Genomic DNA, 16,951 nt, shown 5'->3' with positions numbered 1-16,951 from the left:
TCACAGGAATTTAGAGAGGCAAGAGGCCCTGGAAAGTCATGTTGACCATTGTGTGTTTTATGCACTGATTAATGATAGGGGCGCTATTCGCGTTGGGCCTGTGTGACAGATGTGAGGTATTCCTGGAGGCTCACATACAAGCCTGTCAGTCTTCTTTCCCAGCAGAAGAGAGAGAGGAAGGACCACTCATCAGGCCCATATAACCCCAAATCAGTTTCCATTTCCCTTCCCCAGATCTTGGCTGAAGGGGCAACTGGTCTAGGGCAATGGGATCTATAAGTAAGACAGTGAAATGAGGATACACTGGTCCGAAGCCTCTGCATTGACACATATTTTGTTTTGTCCAGGACCATTGCCTTCTCGCTGAGATGTCTTGCCAGCAGAACCAACAGCAGTACCAGGCCCCTCCCAAGTGCCCCTCACCCAAGTGCCCCCCGAAGAGCCCCGCACAGTGCTTGCCCAAAGTCTCCTCCGGCTGTGCCCTGACCTCCGGGGGCTGCCATGGCCCCAGCTCTGAGGCCGGCTGCTGCCTGAGCCACCACAGGCACCACAGGTCCCACAGATGCCGGCGCCGGAGCTCCAACTGCAGTGACGATGGCAGTGGTCAGCAGTCCGGGGGCTCCCACTGCGGCCACAGCTCTGGGGGCTGCTGTTGACCTGGGCATGAGATTAAAGCAAAAAAATTTGAAAAAAAGAAAATTTTCAAGTGCCCAGAACCAGTCAGGCCTAATGTACCCTTCCCATTCCTTGTTCCTGCCCCCTGTCTTTCCTCCTGGACAGGTCTGAATGCTTCCAGGAGGAGCCCAATGCTTCTGCCTCTCCTTCTTTATGTCCCTGTAAAAAAATAAAAGAAGCTTTTCTTTCTCACTGCAACCTTTGCCTAACACATCCATTTCTTTGACTTATGCAAGGCAGCACAGGGCAGCACTGCCCAACCTCGGGGCCAGAATCCTATCTCAGAAACAGAAAGTTACAGGTCATAATCCACTCAACTCACAAGAGGCCTCTCAGGGGTTTGCACATCGGAGTGGGGGTAGTTAGGGAGTAGTATCTATGGGGATGAATTAGTGAAAGTCCTGAGTTTTCCTGTGTGAAATGAAGCAAGGTATGATCTGACGCTGAAATCCCCAGTCTCTGTTCATGGGTTTGCTCTAAGACCATGAAAAGTAGTTCTGAGCTCCCCAACTGAATGACAGGGGTGAGAGTGGCAGAGCATCAGAGAATCAGAAAATGGGCAAAGAAGACCAAGACCAAAGAGGATGGAGGAGGAGAATATTAAGTCAATCATGCCATGAAGAACCGAGAGAGAGAAGTTGTAGAGCATAAAAGGTGAAGAATTTGAAAATGAGATACAGGGGGAGAGAACAGGTTGGGATAGTCCTCTAACTGAGGGGTTCACGAGAGTGTGGGCTGCCAGAAGGAAGACACAGGGTGGTGAGCATGGGTCAATGGGAGAGTATAACAGATGAGAAGCCTTGCTCAGGAGAGGAGAAAATGGGGGACAGCTCAGGGTGACAGATTTGGGGACAAGGGAAGTGGCATGAATATGGCATTTGGGGGCTATGGATAGCTAGAGAAAACATGCTGCCATGCAAACTCTGTGCTGCCCCTTCATAAAATCCTCCAGCAAAGAATGACATTATTCATACAGGCCTCTGCGGTAGATTTGTATTTTTTCTGAACGAAGCATGATACTGAGATTTGTTCCACACCAGCCAGTTGTCTTGGAATTTCTGTGCTTGGAACAGGTTTCCTTGTTACAGAGAAGGCTGGGGGAAGAGAGGGACACTAAAGGGAAAAGGTATTCTTATGCTCTTCTTGCCACCTGTTGTGTCCTCGACCCTCATGATTGGAGCAATAAAGTCCTGAAGCCAGTAGAGCTGCTTAGTGAGACTTAGTGAGATTATAGGTGAGAGCCTGGAGCTGACAGAACCTTTCACAAGAGACTGGGCATAATCAGAACAGGTTTGGGCCCCAAGGATGGCACAGTGTGAGGAGAAAGCAGTTCTCCCCCCTCTACATGGAACCAGTGCCATTCTGGGAGCCTTGGGAGTCACAGTCCAAAACAGATACGGGGCTTCTCCCAAAGGGCTTCTTTCAGCTGCTCTGAGGGAGGTAGACATGGAGGATATAAGTTACTCAGTGTCCACTGAGTAGATACTGTTTGGTGATGACAACTGATAGTCTGGTTGTAATCACATGTCTCTTGGATACTCCCAGAAAATTCGGGGAGGTACTCAGTAGATGATTTGGGTGGGAGGAGGGTTTTGAGCTATTATGATTTATGCATTGAAATTTGGTACTGCCTCATCTCATACTCTTAGCTAAGGGGCCAGCCATCACGTAGGTCACCGATGACAGGAAAAAGAAGTTCACACTCTGTAAAAATATGTCTTTTGGATCCTCCAGACAGGGCAATAATTCTGAGGAGAAATGTGGAGGTGCTGAGACAGAGACATTTACAGAAGCTTTGCAAATATTGTAACACCTGAGAGGACATTGAAGGGTTGGCAGAAGGGGGCTATATCACTCCTAGGGCAGCAAAAATGCTCAGTGACTGAAGAGCTCTGATGACACCAGTGTCAAAACACACGAAGCCTTTCCCTGACAATTCTGGACCTCTCACCCAACTGAGTTTCCAGAGATGCCCTTCAAGTGGAAGAACACCTATTTCCTGTCTCTCCTCTGGTCTTGTCCAGGCTTCTGTATCTCATGAAGGGCTGTTTTCTGGGAAGTAAAGAAAAGAAAACCCCCAGGCTGCCTGCAATGGGAAGGGAGAATGGAATGAGGAAAATGCAACCACCCATAGTCAGATGATGCTCGAGTGGAGAACCTTTATAATTTCACAAGGCAAGAGACAGGGGCATGATTTGTGGGAAAACATAGAGCACTGGAAAGCAAAGAGAATTAGCTTCACGGACCAGTTCAGATCCTTCAATGTTTTCTATATATATGTATATATGTGTGTGTATATATATATATATACACACACACACATATGTGTGTGTGCATATCCTGCCCTCTTGCCTCCCACTATCTTTTCACAGACTCTGCCCCTATGGCCCTGAGCCCACCATTTAGGTAACCCATGGGCAACAAAGGAGTCCCTGGGTGGTGCAAATGGTTAAGTACTAGACTACTAGCCAAAATGTTGGCAGTCTGAACCCACCCAGAGATGCTTCAGAAGACAAGCCTGGCAATTTGCTTCTGAAAGGTCACAGCTTTGAAAACCCTATGGAACTATTCTACTCTGTACACATGAGGTCGCCATGAGTTGGAATCAACTCCACAGAAACAAACAACAACAACAAGGGCAACAAGGAAACAGAAAGGGCCTTGAGCAGGGATGACCTGGCTCAAGGGGATTGCTGACCAACCCCCAAAAATTTCTCTCTTCTTATTTTGATTTATAGTCAGGTAGAAGCAGTTTTAGAAGCAGTTGGGCTGTGGAGAGTGGTGTTGGTGACAGGTTATAACCATAGTAACAACTCTTCAAACTCTCCAGCCCCAAGCCTTCAGTATTCCCTCAGTAGATGCCCAGAGATTATTCTGATAAAAAGAGCCAGAAAGTCCCTGAATTGCCCACATTTCCGGCCCTGAGCATCGTAACTTTTGAATCCCAGTTGTTCATAAGTTTTCGTTCATTTTTTCATTCAAACAGCATGAATTGAGTGTACCCTTCGTTTCAGGCATGTGTTAAATGCAGGGGATTCAAAAATGTGTAAGATATGGTTCCCATCCTCAAGAAGTTTACAATGTAGCGGGGAAGACTGACAAGTAATCAAATCATTATGAGCTGACATGATACCTGTTATTATATCAGTGTGTGGGAAGTCCATGGGACTTAAGTCACCTCCTTTGGCTATCAATTCCCTGTTCTATAACAAGGGTGAGGTGTTATGATGTTGTCCCTAGTATTACTTGAGGGCGGTGGGTGAGCTCATTGACCGGCAAAATGGCTTCTAAGTACAGCACATAAGCCTAGATGTTGTCTTATGGTGTCTGGCCCAGTTAAAATGATTAAAAGGAACCCTCATCAGGGTTCATTTTGACACTTTTTATTCCAGTTTCTTAAGAAATTATGTGTCCATGAGGACTGGAATGAAACTAATTTATAGTTTACCTTGCCACTTCCCAAGGTCTTAATAAGTAAATAAATGAAAACATTTCATTCGGTTGAATTCCCAAAGTATCATGCAGGTTTTGTCCTCTGCCTAGAATTTCCATGCCCAAACTCTGATTTCTCTCGAAAATTTCAACTCTGACTCTAGCCACAGCTGTTATGTCTTTTAATCTTTCATTGAGGGTATTTCAAGAATCATCAAGACTTGGGTCTGACAGACCCCTGCTCCTCTGCACCATTATTCCAAAAATACCATTTTCCAAGTGACATAGCACTCTTGGTTAACACCACAAATGATCACCTTTCTTTCTAGAATAGGTCAATATTGCCCATTGGTTACAAATGGAGGGTAGGAACTCCCCAACTAAGACACTGTTGTAGCTGTAGAGCATTTCTTTATTATCGTTGAGTTCAAGAAGTAACATTCAACTGCCCAAAGAGAATGAAAATGAGTTCCATTCCATTTCAGATCTCTTGAAAGAAATGTGCAGGTATCCAATGTGTAACCTCCCAAGACATTTCTTACGTCCTTTTGCTTATCAGTTTTCTCATAGCTCAGAGCCTCTCATCTGCTGAACACCCCCTCACACGTTCTCTCAAGGAAAACCTTCAATTCCAATTTCTTCAGAATTTGCCAACTTTCCAGCTCACCTCTCTCTAAAGTCCACAATTTGTAGGTTGACCAGCTCTTCCCCCCTTAGACCTTTCTCTCCACCTCCATACCTTTCTCTCCATTCTCCCTGGTCTCTTAACTCTCTATCTGAAGATTCTCTGCACCACCCTGTCCCTTCCTGCAGCCCAAGTTTGATGATATAGAAGCTTTTCATATTCTGACTGAATTTTTCATATTCCCTCCCACCATATTACCTAAGTCAGGGCTTTTGCTAGAGTGTCTTGTCTCCTTTCCTCCTACCCGCCCACACTCAAAGCTCCCACAGTCCCTATGAGTGGAGGAAAACTTGACCTATCAATGTTCCAATCCCAAGCCAGGATTCACCCCTGGTACTGGGCCTGCTGGACCCTCAGGAGCTAAAGGAGGGGAGACTTGCTGGACTGGCTTGGGTGGGACAAAGTAAAATGACAGTGAGAGTCAGGTGGTATTGAGAAGAGGTTTTATTTTTCTACTAATCAGACACAGGTGGTAACAAACACCATCAGGTACAGAGGAGGAGAAGCCCATGGGCTCCTGGAAAATACATGGAAGGAGTCTTCTGGGGAGAGTTCAGCCTTCCCCCAAGGAGGATTCAGCTGCTAAGTCCCAAAAGGAGATAAGGGTGTCTTGCTGCAGAGGTTTCCTTGGCATTCTGGATCCTTGTTTTCTCTAAAATCACTTTCAAGAGACCAGGTCAGCAGCAGCCCCCAGAGCTGTGGCCACAGTGGGAGCCCCCGGACTGCTGACCACTGCCATCATCACTGCAGCTGGAGCTCCGGCGCCGGCATCGGTGGGACCTGCGGCGCCGGTGGTGCCTCAGGCAGCAGCCAGTCTCAGAGCTGGGGCCATGGCAGTCCCCGGAGGTCAGGGCACAGCCGGAGGAGACTTTGGGCAAGCACTGTGCGGGGCTCTTCGGGGGGCACTTGGGTGAGGGGCACTTGGGAGGGGCCTGGTACTGCTGCTGGTTCTGCTGGCAAGACATCTCGGCGGGAGTTTCACCTTGGAAAAAGTAAAAGAGACAAATGAAAACAGAAGCTTTAGGCCAGTGTCTCCTCCCTTGTGGGTTTTGTCAAACACTCGCTTCCCAGGATCGAGCTGCTTTCTCAACCAGGGTCTATGGGAGAGAAGTGGGCACGTGGAAAGGACACGTGCATCTGGATGAAGCTCCTCAAGGATGTCAGATGGATTCCTGTGCATCCCTGACGACGTGCTCAGAACAAAATGGGAAGAACCCTGAGCTCCTGTGGCTTTTGCAACTCCCAGGAAACCCCTTGCCGTGGAGTCGATTCCAACTCATAGAGACTTTAAAGGACAGAGTAGAACTGTCCCATACGGTTTCCAAGGAGCGGCTGGTGGATTCAAACTGCCGACCTTTTGTTTAGCAGCCGACCCCTTAACCACTGCGCCTAACACGTGCCAGGAAGCTCCTTCCTCACTATCGCCTGCCTTATTGCTGCACCCTATGGGCCTTCTCCTGATACTTCCATTTCAGATCTGGGCTTATCTTCCCCAAATGCTCCCAGCTGAGGTTCTGGCCCCTTCCAGACACTCACCGGGTGCAGAGGAGGCAGAAGAAGGCTGTTCCTGAAGGCTGTGGATGAGGAGTCCAGGGCAGGAGCCCTTTTATGCCGTGCTGGTAGTTTGTGATGCAAAGCCCAGGTATGCTGCTGCTTTCACAACTGGGGGGAGGATGACAGTGTCACACACTCCAGCTACCTGTCTCAAGTGTTCTCCTGGGCACATACCTAAAGCTCTAATAAGGTGGAACCAGAATATCCTTGTGACTTCCCATTCGGGTCTGCTGGAGACCTTCCCCTGCCTCTTTATTCATTCATTTGGCTTCCATGTCTTCACACAGGCTCTGTCCCTTGCACTTTATTCAACGGCAGTAATACAGAGATGGATACGGTACCTTTCTTCCCGAGAAGCTCACAGCCTAGCTGAACAATCACTCAGATAAACAAATGTGATTGATCTGTTGAGATAAGTGCTATCACAGAAATGTTTGCAAAGAACTCAACCCTAAGACCCCAGGCTCTGGGGGTCAGGCCCCATTGCACTGCAGGTCCCCAGACTATGATGGAGTGTCCAGATGTTTTCTGAGGGTGACGGGTAAACAAGGTCCTTGGTCTGTCAGAATCGATGTGCAGGATAAGTGAAGGATGTTTGGAGTCAGTCCCTGGCCAGGACAGAGAGGCTTCTAAGAAGACCTCATGGTTCCCACGTGGCAGCATGAGGATCAAGAGACAAGTTAGAGTGAAGAAGGGATTTACAGTTCTAGAGGCGACAAGATTCATTATTAATATTATTCTTTTAATTAATAATCAAGTGTGTCCACATCTACCTGCCTCTGGGATGTGTGCTATTGATTCTAAGACTGTGGAAGTTGATAGAAGAAAGTGGTTCATGTGTTTGAAAATTTTAAGGAAGAATTATGCAAAGGAGTGATGATAATTATTTTGTAAGATAATAAAAATAATATTTTTTATAATTGTGATGTTGACGGTGCTGATGGTATGTGTGCTACATTGATTATCTAGACCTCATAAAGCTAAGGAAACCCTGGTGGCATAGTGGTTAAGTGCTATGGCTGCTAACCAAGATGTCAGCAGTTCAAATCTGGAAATTCTACGGGGCAGTTCTACTCTGTCCTATAGGGTCACTATAAGCCAGAATCAACTCGACGGCACTGGGTTTGGTTTTTTTTTTTGGTTTTCATAAAGCCAGGGTTTAGATAGATAGCCTCCATCAAGTCAATGCCAACTCATGGCAACCTTATGTACAACAGAATGAAATGTAACCTGGTCCTGTGTCATTTCACAATCACCTCATGTTCAAGTCTATCATTGAGGCCAATCCATCTCACCGAGGGTCTCCCTCACCCTCACGGGCTGTCTACTCCACTAAACATGATGTTTTCCTCCAGCAATTGTCTCTCCTGATGACACGTCCAAAGCAAGCAAGTTGGAGAAAATTCTGTTGTGACCCATAAGTTTTTTATGTGCTAATTTTTGGAAGTAGATCACCAGGCCTTTCTTCCTCGTCTGTCTTTAGTCTGGAAGCACCCCTGAAACCTATCCACCATGGGTGAACCTGCTAGTATTTGAAATACCAGTAGTATACCTTCCAGCATCACAGCAACATATAAGCCACCACAGTATGACAAACAGAAATGTAGTAGAAGCTAAGGTAAACTAAATTATGTACTTTGATACTATTTTCCCATTGGATTTAGTTGTGATATTACAGATGTATTTCTCACTGAACTTTATCACTAATATGATAATAAAATATATTTCATTGTATTTACCAAAAATTAAAGGGCTTTAATAGTCACATATTCAAATGAAATTAAATAAAGCTTGATTATAATGAATGTTTCTGATTTGTTGTAAGCCTTTAAGTGTGACTACCTGTTCTTAGACATTAAATTAATATTAAGGGCTACAGTATCTATTTTATCAACTCCAATCTACAATTTACTGATTTTAAATCAGTGATTCCAAGTGCGTGAATTGTCCTGGGACTCAGAGAACAGGGTGCCTGAGGTTGGACAGAGGAAAGGTGGGGCAGACTTCCATGGCCTGTCTTTGTCTTCAAATTAAGTCCTGGTTCCCGCCCCCAGCCCCCCCCCAGGTGTATTTTCAATTCCAGCCTAACTGCTTTACTGGGGGGCCCCTTACCTCATTCTAGTTATTGCCCCACAAAGGGTATAAAGGTCATTTCTTTCATGCCAAACTGGATGGTGGGGCTGAAGAGAGTAGAGGAAAGCACAGCTTTGTCACTAGTGTCAGGCTTTAGAGAATGGCAGATGGGATGGGGCCACCTGAGTAAAAGAGGGCTGTATTAGTTTCTTATGGCTGCTGTAACAAGTTATCACATACCTGCAGGCTTAAAACAACACATGCTTCTTCTCTTGCAGCTCTGGAGGTCAGAAGTCCAAAATGGGTTTCAACCGGGCCTCAACAAAGGTATAGACAGGGCCACACCCCTTCTGGAAGCTCTAGGAAGAATCTGTGTCCTTGTCTTTTCCAGCTTCTAGAACTACATTGTTGTACTCCTAGGATCACGGCCCATTCCTCCATCGCCAAGGCCAATAGCACAGCACCTTCAAATCTCTCTCTGCTGTGTTTTCACATCATCTTCCCCTTTGTAGACAAATCACCCTTTGCTTTCCTCTTATGATTGCATTTAGGGCCTACCTGGATAATCCAGGATAATCTTCTCATCTTAATATTCTTGATTTAATCGCATCTACAAAGACCTTTTTCTCATGTAAGGTAACATTCACTGTTTCCAGGGATTAGGACCTGGATATTTTGGGGGCTTTATTCAGCCTACCAAAGGTGCCCTCCCGGAATTCTAGGCACTCTGCTGGCATTACCCTGGCCCCGATCCATGACCCTCACTGAGGACACCAATCCATGGTTTTTCTCCACTGGCCCAGGGTTTGATCTGAGCCCCTCTCCTCCCTAACTGCCAAGAACGAAGCAAGGGAGAAACTTACTATGCCCTATTCCCTGGAGTTTATTCTCACTTGAGTCATTCATTCCCACAATCCTTCATTTAAGAAGGACAAGCTGACTACCAGTGAGGGCATTAAGTAACTTCCACAGCTTGGATTTCAGCAGCGAACAAGAGGAGCAGTCTTCAAGGATCTTACAACCTAGCGAGAAGATAAATACTAGAAAGTACTGACATTTGTGATGGCTGAGCCCTAGTGTAAGATTTGGTGTTACAAGTGGGTTAGGAGGAGGACTAGCTTTGTCTGAGGATTCAAGCCTAGATGCAGAAGCAAACAATTTTTCCATGTACTCTGGTTTTCCAGGAATCAGTATAGAGGCCATTTTTAATCCTGAAGGTGTGTGATTTGAGATACTATGGGGCAACACTTTGGGTCTGAAGTGTGTTCCACAGTCAGTATGATTCAAAACATTTTCAGAACCTGTCAGCAGGAGTGGTCCCAGTTCCTCACGAATTAAAAGCAGACTTACAACTGCCCCATCCCTTAGTTCCTGTCTTAGATTTGTCCGTATCCTGATACTCCTTTTTTTTTTTTCTCCTTGAAATAAATAAACAAAAACATTGCCAGCAGGTCAACATGTTACAGAGGAGAACTTCACAGGGTTTTCTAGGTTGTAATCTTAACAGAAGCCGATAGCCAGGTCTTTTTCCTGCAGTCACTGGGTATGTTCAAACCACCAACGCTCAGTTTAGTAGATGAGTGTAAACCGTTTGCACCACTTAGGGACCTTCTTGCTTGAAATGGAGCTTCTTAATTTCACACCTCCCTTATGGAGCCCCACCACCACCACTACCACCTCACAGCCCACCCTTTCCTTATCTGAACTGAGCCTGAGATGACAGAAGGAGATACTTCAGACTGTGGTCCCGTTATTTCTCCCAGAGCATGAAGTGACTCCAAACAGTGCACACTGTGAGAATTTCTTAGTAGCCCTGACAACCTGAGGATCCCAGGATAACAGAGTGAAGACAGAAACTTACCTGGCTGGCCTAAAATGAGGACACAATGACCTAATAAATTGCAGGATATCAGCGCTGGCATAGGAGGTGACTATCTGAGATTTAGCGAGCCTTTTGACCAAAACATATTAGTAATAACTGAACAAACAAGTAAACCAGGGCCAAACCTTCTCCTTTGCAACATATGACATGATTTTATAAAAGCAGCTGAGTCATTCTTGGGGAAGAGAGATGAGCAAGCCCAAAAATATCTCCCTGTGCTCTCATTTGAATATAATTATTCCTAGAGTTTGTCATTTAGTTTATTATTGGATTTCAGGAGCTCAGATTTGTGTTAACAATAATCCTTGGTTCATAATATATGCTCTTCATTGGTCCATGCAAGGCCCTCTTTGTTCATTTATCTATTTATCCATACAGCATTTAAATAACAAACACAAAAATCTACCACCCAAATGAAAATGAGAATTTTTATAGTAAATTAAACGTACCTATGTAGTTCTCCCTCATCCCATGTCCTTGACTGCCCCATCTGATGTAACCATGAGCCTGAATGTATTTTTCTTTGCTTCGCTTTTGCATATTTGTACCATATTTATGTGTATTCCTAAAAAGTATTATTTTTTAATTTTTTTAAGTCATATTTCTTGAGATATAATTTACATACAAAAAAATTCACCCACTTAAGTATACAATTCTATGAGCTGTTACAAATCTGTACTTTTGTGTAAAAACGAGTACAATGAAGATATAGAACATTCAATCATCTCAAAATATTCCCTTGTGCCCTTATATAGCCAACCTTTCCCTACATACTAGTCCTTGGCAACCACTGATCTGTTGTATGTCCTCATAATTTTGCCTTTTCAGAATGTCATATATTGGAATCGTATGTAGCATTTAAATTCTGGCTCCATTCACATAGAATAATGCATTTGAGATTCATTCGATGTTGTCTTATGAATCAGTAGTACAATTCTTTTTTATCGCTGAGAAGCATTCCATTGTAGAGATGTACCAGTTTGTTTATCCATTCACCAGCTGAAGAACATTTGGGTTGCTTCCAGTTTGGGACAATTAAGAATAAAACCACTATAAACATTCCCTTACAGGTTTTTCGGTGAACAAAAATTTTATTTCTCTTAGCTAAATACCTAGGAATATGCTTTCTGGGGCAAATGGTAAGCGTATGCTTCATTTTTCAAGAAATTGCTTTCTACTGTTTTCCAAAATGGCTGTACCATTCTTAGTACCATATAAGACCAGCAATGACCAAACGGTCATTGCTCTTCATCCTTTACAGTCCTGTATTGTTAGCTACTTTTTATTTTAGTCATTCTAATAGGAGTGTAGTGTCATCTCATTTTGGTTTTAATTTGCATTCCCCTTACTGACTAAGGATGCTGAATGTCTTTTCATGTGCATATATGCTATCCAAATATCTTCTTTGTTGACATGTCTGCTCAACTCTTTTGCCCATTTTTAAATCCAGTTATTTGTTTCTTTATTATTGATTTTTGAAAGATCTTTATATAGTCTGGACATAAATCCTCTATTGATGTTTTATAAATATTTTCCCCCAGTCCGTGAATTGTCTTTGCCTTTTCTTAACAGTGCCTTTCAAGGAGCAAAAGTTTTTAATTCTGAAGTCCAGTTTATCAAGACTTCTTTTTGAATTGTGCCTTTTTCGTCAGATCTAAGAAATTTTTGCCTAAATCAAAGTCACAAAGATTTTCTCCTATGTTTTCTTCTAGAATTTTTATAGTTTTACGTTTTACATTTTAATTATTGTTGTTGTTAGGTGCCATCGAGTTGACTTCAACTTACAGCAATCCCATGTAACAGGGTAGAACTGCCCCATAGAGTCTTCTTGGCTGTAATCTTTAAGTAAGCAGATTGCCAGGTCCTGCTCCCAGTAGCCACTAGGTGTGTTCGAACCACCAACCTTTCAGTTAACAGCTGAGCACTTAAATATTGTGCTGGCAGGGCTCCTTTTTCACCTATTATCCTTATTGAATTAATGTTTGTATATGGTACTAAGAATGAGTAAAGATTTGGCTTTTAGGTTTTGTTTGTTTGTTTTTTGCATATGGATATCCAATTGTTTTGGTGCTATTTTTTCAAAAGGCTATCATTTCTCCATTCAATTGTCTTTCTACCGATGTTGAAAATCAATTGATTTTATATGTTTGGGTCTATTTTTGGACTCTATATTCTTTTCCATATGTTTACCCTTGCTGCCTTCTTAATCTTAGGGGGAAAGCATTCAGCCTGTCATTACTAAATATGATACTAGCTGTAGGGCTTTTGTTGTTTGTTGGTTTTCTTTTGTTTTTTGTAGCTACTCTTTAACAGGTTGATGAGATTCCCTTTGATTCCTTTTTTGCTGAGAATTTCTATCATTAAAGTTGAAATTTTGTCAAATGCTTTTTTTCTGCACTATTGAGAGGATTAAATGGTTTTTATTTCCTTCCGTCTAATGTAAATACAGACATGTCTCAACTACTCCAAGGGTTTCCTTAGAATTGCTAGCCTGTAAGGCACAAAAAGTCACATTTTTACAAATTATGAGTACCTCTTGTAATATGTAATCTTAATACGTGCTGGTCTTTTCAGCTTGTGAGTAAAAGATGAGTTTATGATAAATATATTTGCCTAAATCACAGTAGTTGGAAATGACCAAGGGCCCAAATAGTCACAATGCATCTCCAAGTAATTTCTGGGAATCTCAAAGGAATGTGCCACATGGTCATAGAAGCCAGTCTGACAGCTCTCATCACCTCACAGTTCACCCAGTTCTCCCTCTCCTCCTCCATCTCACATCCTCAATGTCCCGCCTGCTCATAGGAATTACGCACCTCCTCTCTCCACTGAGACATTGCCATTGGGATAGGGCCAATATCTGTCCCAGATGTTCAGTTTTGGGAGCTTTTAGAGCCACAGCTCATGCAGGTCACAATGAAACAAAGCTAGTTGCAAGTAATGGTGGCAGGAATGGCCTCTCCCCCATTCAATGTCACATTTTGGCACTCAGGCCCTAACAGCCTGCTTCCAAAACGCGGCCCTTGTGCAGTTCTGTTGGCCTCTGTCTCTAATCCTTTGTCAGAATCTCACCAGGTCTCCCGTGAAATTAGTCCATCAGCTCTAGACCTTCATCATTCTAATCATAGGGCACAAGCACAAGCAAGGATACAGGATGAGCAACCAACGTTGCCCCATCACCTCTCTTGTTTCGTTTTCCCTTCAGGCCTCTCTGCAAGAAGGAAAATTCTCCCAAGGACAGGTAACCTCACTCAACAAGTAAGTAGACTCAGCACTGTGCTTCATCAGAAAATATACAAATCCAACGGTAGAAACAACAAAAAAAAATTTTTCATATATCAATCTTTAGCAGAAATTCCTTATAGTCATTTTAGAAACCAACAACCCCAAAACGCCACACTCATGGTCCCTGCCCACTATCTCCTTCCATCTCTTTCTCTTCCTCCCATTATATTTGTCCACAGCCAGGCCCTGACTTTACTCCCTCCACTCTTTTGTGCCTTCCATTGTGCTGTGTTGAGTCTCTCTTTCCTGCATTTTGTTGACATATCAGGCAGATTCCTAATGCAGTCATTTTTATGGATAATAAATACAGTCCAGTCCAATTTACTTCAGTTTGAAATTTCAGTCTTAAACCTTCTTCTTCCCCTCAATGTTGAGTAGGTTTCCTCTAAGGGACTTAAGTGGGAAGGGACATAGATATTTCTCTTCTCCTTTACCTCCTCTATATCCTTTTTCTAGGTCTTTCTGTCTCTTCTGATATCTTAAGTCCTGGGAAGGAGGAGGAGAGAAAGGAGAAGACTTTCCCTGCTTAACCTCTGAACCCTCAGTAGTCTTCTAGAGGCCTCTGTGTGATAGATCCCAAATGAGTGTTCTCTTATGAGGTGAATTTATCCGTCCAGGCCTGTAAGGGGCATCCTCACGGCAGAGTTCCCTGACATGGGAGACACACCCCATGTCTTACCTCTTTAGACACCCTCTTAAACTTCAGTGGTAAAATCTACAGCCTCACCCAGTGGGCATCTCTCTTGAGCAGAACAACTTAAACCTAAAACCTCTGATTTGGTCTCTGATTTGGGAAGCATCCATGGAGATGTAAGTGAGGAAATTACAATGCTGTTCTTCTAGAAAAATCGTCCTCTGTGGACAATTTTTCCCGAAATTCTTAGCCTTCTACTTTCATACTGCAGAGATAATAGTAGGGTTTGTTCTACAATAGCGAGCCTTGTTCCATAATTCTCTGAAGAGATATATGAGGGGCTAGGAAGGGAGAGCTCCTCACTGAACTCCTTTTTATACTAACATGTAAAGTTAGTGAGTTCCATCTCCAGGACTAAAGCAGGGACCCCTAAGACAATAAGACAAGGCCAGGGCCAGGAGGAAGGCAGACAGAAGTCCACTTAGATTTCAAGGAGAACAGGGAAAACTCTCCACTGAGAGTCTGCCAGAAACTTTGGAACTTGTCCAACCATTGTGCTTGATGTTACTCTTCCATTTTTGTTGCCTAATGGTTGTACAGTTAAGAGATAGGCTGCTAAGCAAAAGGCCAACAGTTCGAATCCATCAGCCACTACTTAGAAACCCTATGGGGCAGTTCTATTCTACCCTGTAGGATTTAATGACTCAGGGTTGCACCTATATAAACCAAAAAGAGCATTTGTACTTGCTTCTATTGAGCCGCAAGTCAAGGAGGAAAAAAAAAAATCACTTCTGCAGAGAGATCTGACCCTCCAAATTATGTTAGACCTTGTTCTTACTTGTTCCCTTTGGGAACATGCACCACAGTTGATGTCATCACTTGATGTTTTTCTCTGCTAGACTGTCCTCTCTGACAGGCTGTGTCTCATTCAATGAAGGCTGTATCCCCAGTGCTGAGCATGGTGCCTGGCCCACAACCAATGGTTTGTTTAATGTAGGAATTTGGGAATTGATGAATGAGTGAGAAAGAATTCAGGAAGAAGAGCTGGTAATGGCTGTTAAGAAGGAGGAGAATCAGGCCCAATCTTGGGTCTCTGGGAGAAAAGACAGTGGGGCGATGTCTTCGTCTTGATCATATACCAAGGTCAGGCTGGACTTTCTGGGGCTGCAGATTTGATGTCAGCACCGCTTCCATTAGGCTGCTCCCTTCTCCCTGTATTATCATCCAAACCACAACACTATTGAGTAATTACTCTGGGACAACAGTTGTAACCTAAGACTTCCCAGGTAAACCAGGAGGAAGAGTAACCCTATCCATGTGACTTTACTTACAGTTTACCACGTCCAGTAAAGTTGACCAAATTAGAAATGTGCTTTCTGCTGTTCTCTCCCTCCTCATCCTCCCACCAAATCTGGTATGATAAACAGTGGCTTTGTCATCATTCTTACTCTCTCCTTTCCAGTTCAGTATCTAGTTGTGGTACTCTCAATAAAGTGAGGAAAATGAGGCTGAGATTGACAGCATCACCTCAGGCGGGTCAAAAACCTCATTCCAGGGATAGGAGAATATAATGTCCCCAGCCATCTCCACTTACCATCCTAAGCTAACACTCCTAAGACTCAGTACAAGTTCTTCCCTCACTGCTGTTTCCTTGAAACAACTCAGGGAAACTCTAGGCACCCATATAGATGAGTTTTAACCTGAAATGAGAGAAGTGAAATTGCCTAAAGGAAAGAAGCTGGTCCTATAGGCTTTAATGTTCATAAATGAATAAGACATATTTGCTAGAAAGTGTTTCTCATTCAAAATATCACTTAATTAACTGTGTGTAATACTTTTTTTTTTAACACTTTATCAGTCTTTGGGTGCTCAATGGTTTGCACTCATCTACTAAACTAAAAGAGGTCCTGGATGGTGCAAACAGTTAATCACTGGACTAACGAGCCAAAAAGTCGGCAGTTCGAGTCCACCCAGGTTTGCCTCAGAAGAAAAGCCTGACAATCTACCTCCCAAATATTAGCCGCTGAAAACCCTATGTAGCACTGTTCCGCTCTAAACACATGGGGTTGCCATGAAGTGGAATCAACTTGATGGCAATGAGTTTGGTTCTGGCTTTTGGTACTGCTTTGTCTTCTGCTTTTTACCAGTTAGCAATAGGTCATGAACATTATTCTTTAAAAAAATACAAGTTCATGATATAGTATCACTTTAATAACACAAGTATTTAAATTATATATGGATTATTAAAATACCCTTGTAGTCCTAATTATAATTTTTATTTTATTTGAATATAGTATGATAATATAATAAATCCAAGTAGGCAAACATTTTTTGGTTTAGATGAATTCACTCAAAACAAGCCATAAAAACCAAACCCACTGCTGTCGAGTTGATTCCAACTCATAGTGACCCTATAGGGCAGGTAAAACTGCCCCATAGAGTTTCCAAGGAGTGGCTGGTGGACTTGAACTGCCAACCAAAGACAGTTTAAACTATGTACACTTTATTTGTATATCAAAACCTATCTTGGCTCTGCCCCCTGCAAGCCCAGGAACTCCATACTACACCCAGAGCCCATGAGGCCATCCAAGGGGGCTCACTTCCACCAAACAGACTCCAGTGCCATTCCCCCCATCCCTGACCCACACATCTCATACCAGGAGCTTGGGAGACAGTAGTTGATTACATCTGAAGGTCATATTTGGGGTTGCCTGGGGACTTTGTGCACATT

General features: G+C 43.5%; 2 protein-coding genes across 2 annotated transcripts; one reads left to right on the top strand and one right to left on the bottom strand.

Moving 5' to 3' along the window:
• Window positions 1–368: 368 nt before the first annotated feature.
• LOC100662661 (late cornified envelope protein 3C-like) lies at window positions 369–688 on the top strand. Its single transcript, XM_064283169.1, has one exon. The coding sequence runs from the start codon at window positions 369–371 to the stop codon at window positions 654–656; it is 288 nt and encodes a 95-aa protein (XP_064139239.1). The 3' UTR covers window positions 657–688.
• A 4,781-nt stretch (window positions 689–5,469) lies between these two features.
• On the bottom strand, window positions 5,470–5,757 carry LOC100662943 (late cornified envelope protein 3C-like). The gene has a single exon (XM_003409446.2). The coding sequence runs from the start codon at window positions 5,755–5,757 to the stop codon at window positions 5,470–5,472; it is 288 nt and encodes a 95-aa protein (XP_003409494.1).
• Window positions 5,758–16,951: the final 11,194 nt, after the last annotated feature.

Source organism: Loxodonta africana, chromosome 3 (genome assembly GCF_030014295.1).
Source record: "Loxodonta africana isolate mLoxAfr1 chromosome 3, mLoxAfr1.hap2, whole genome shotgun sequence".
In the NCBI taxonomy this organism is placed as follows: domain Eukaryota; kingdom Metazoa; phylum Chordata; class Mammalia; order Proboscidea; family Elephantidae; genus Loxodonta; species Loxodonta africana.
This window is presented reverse-complemented; position numbering and strand designations above follow the sequence as displayed.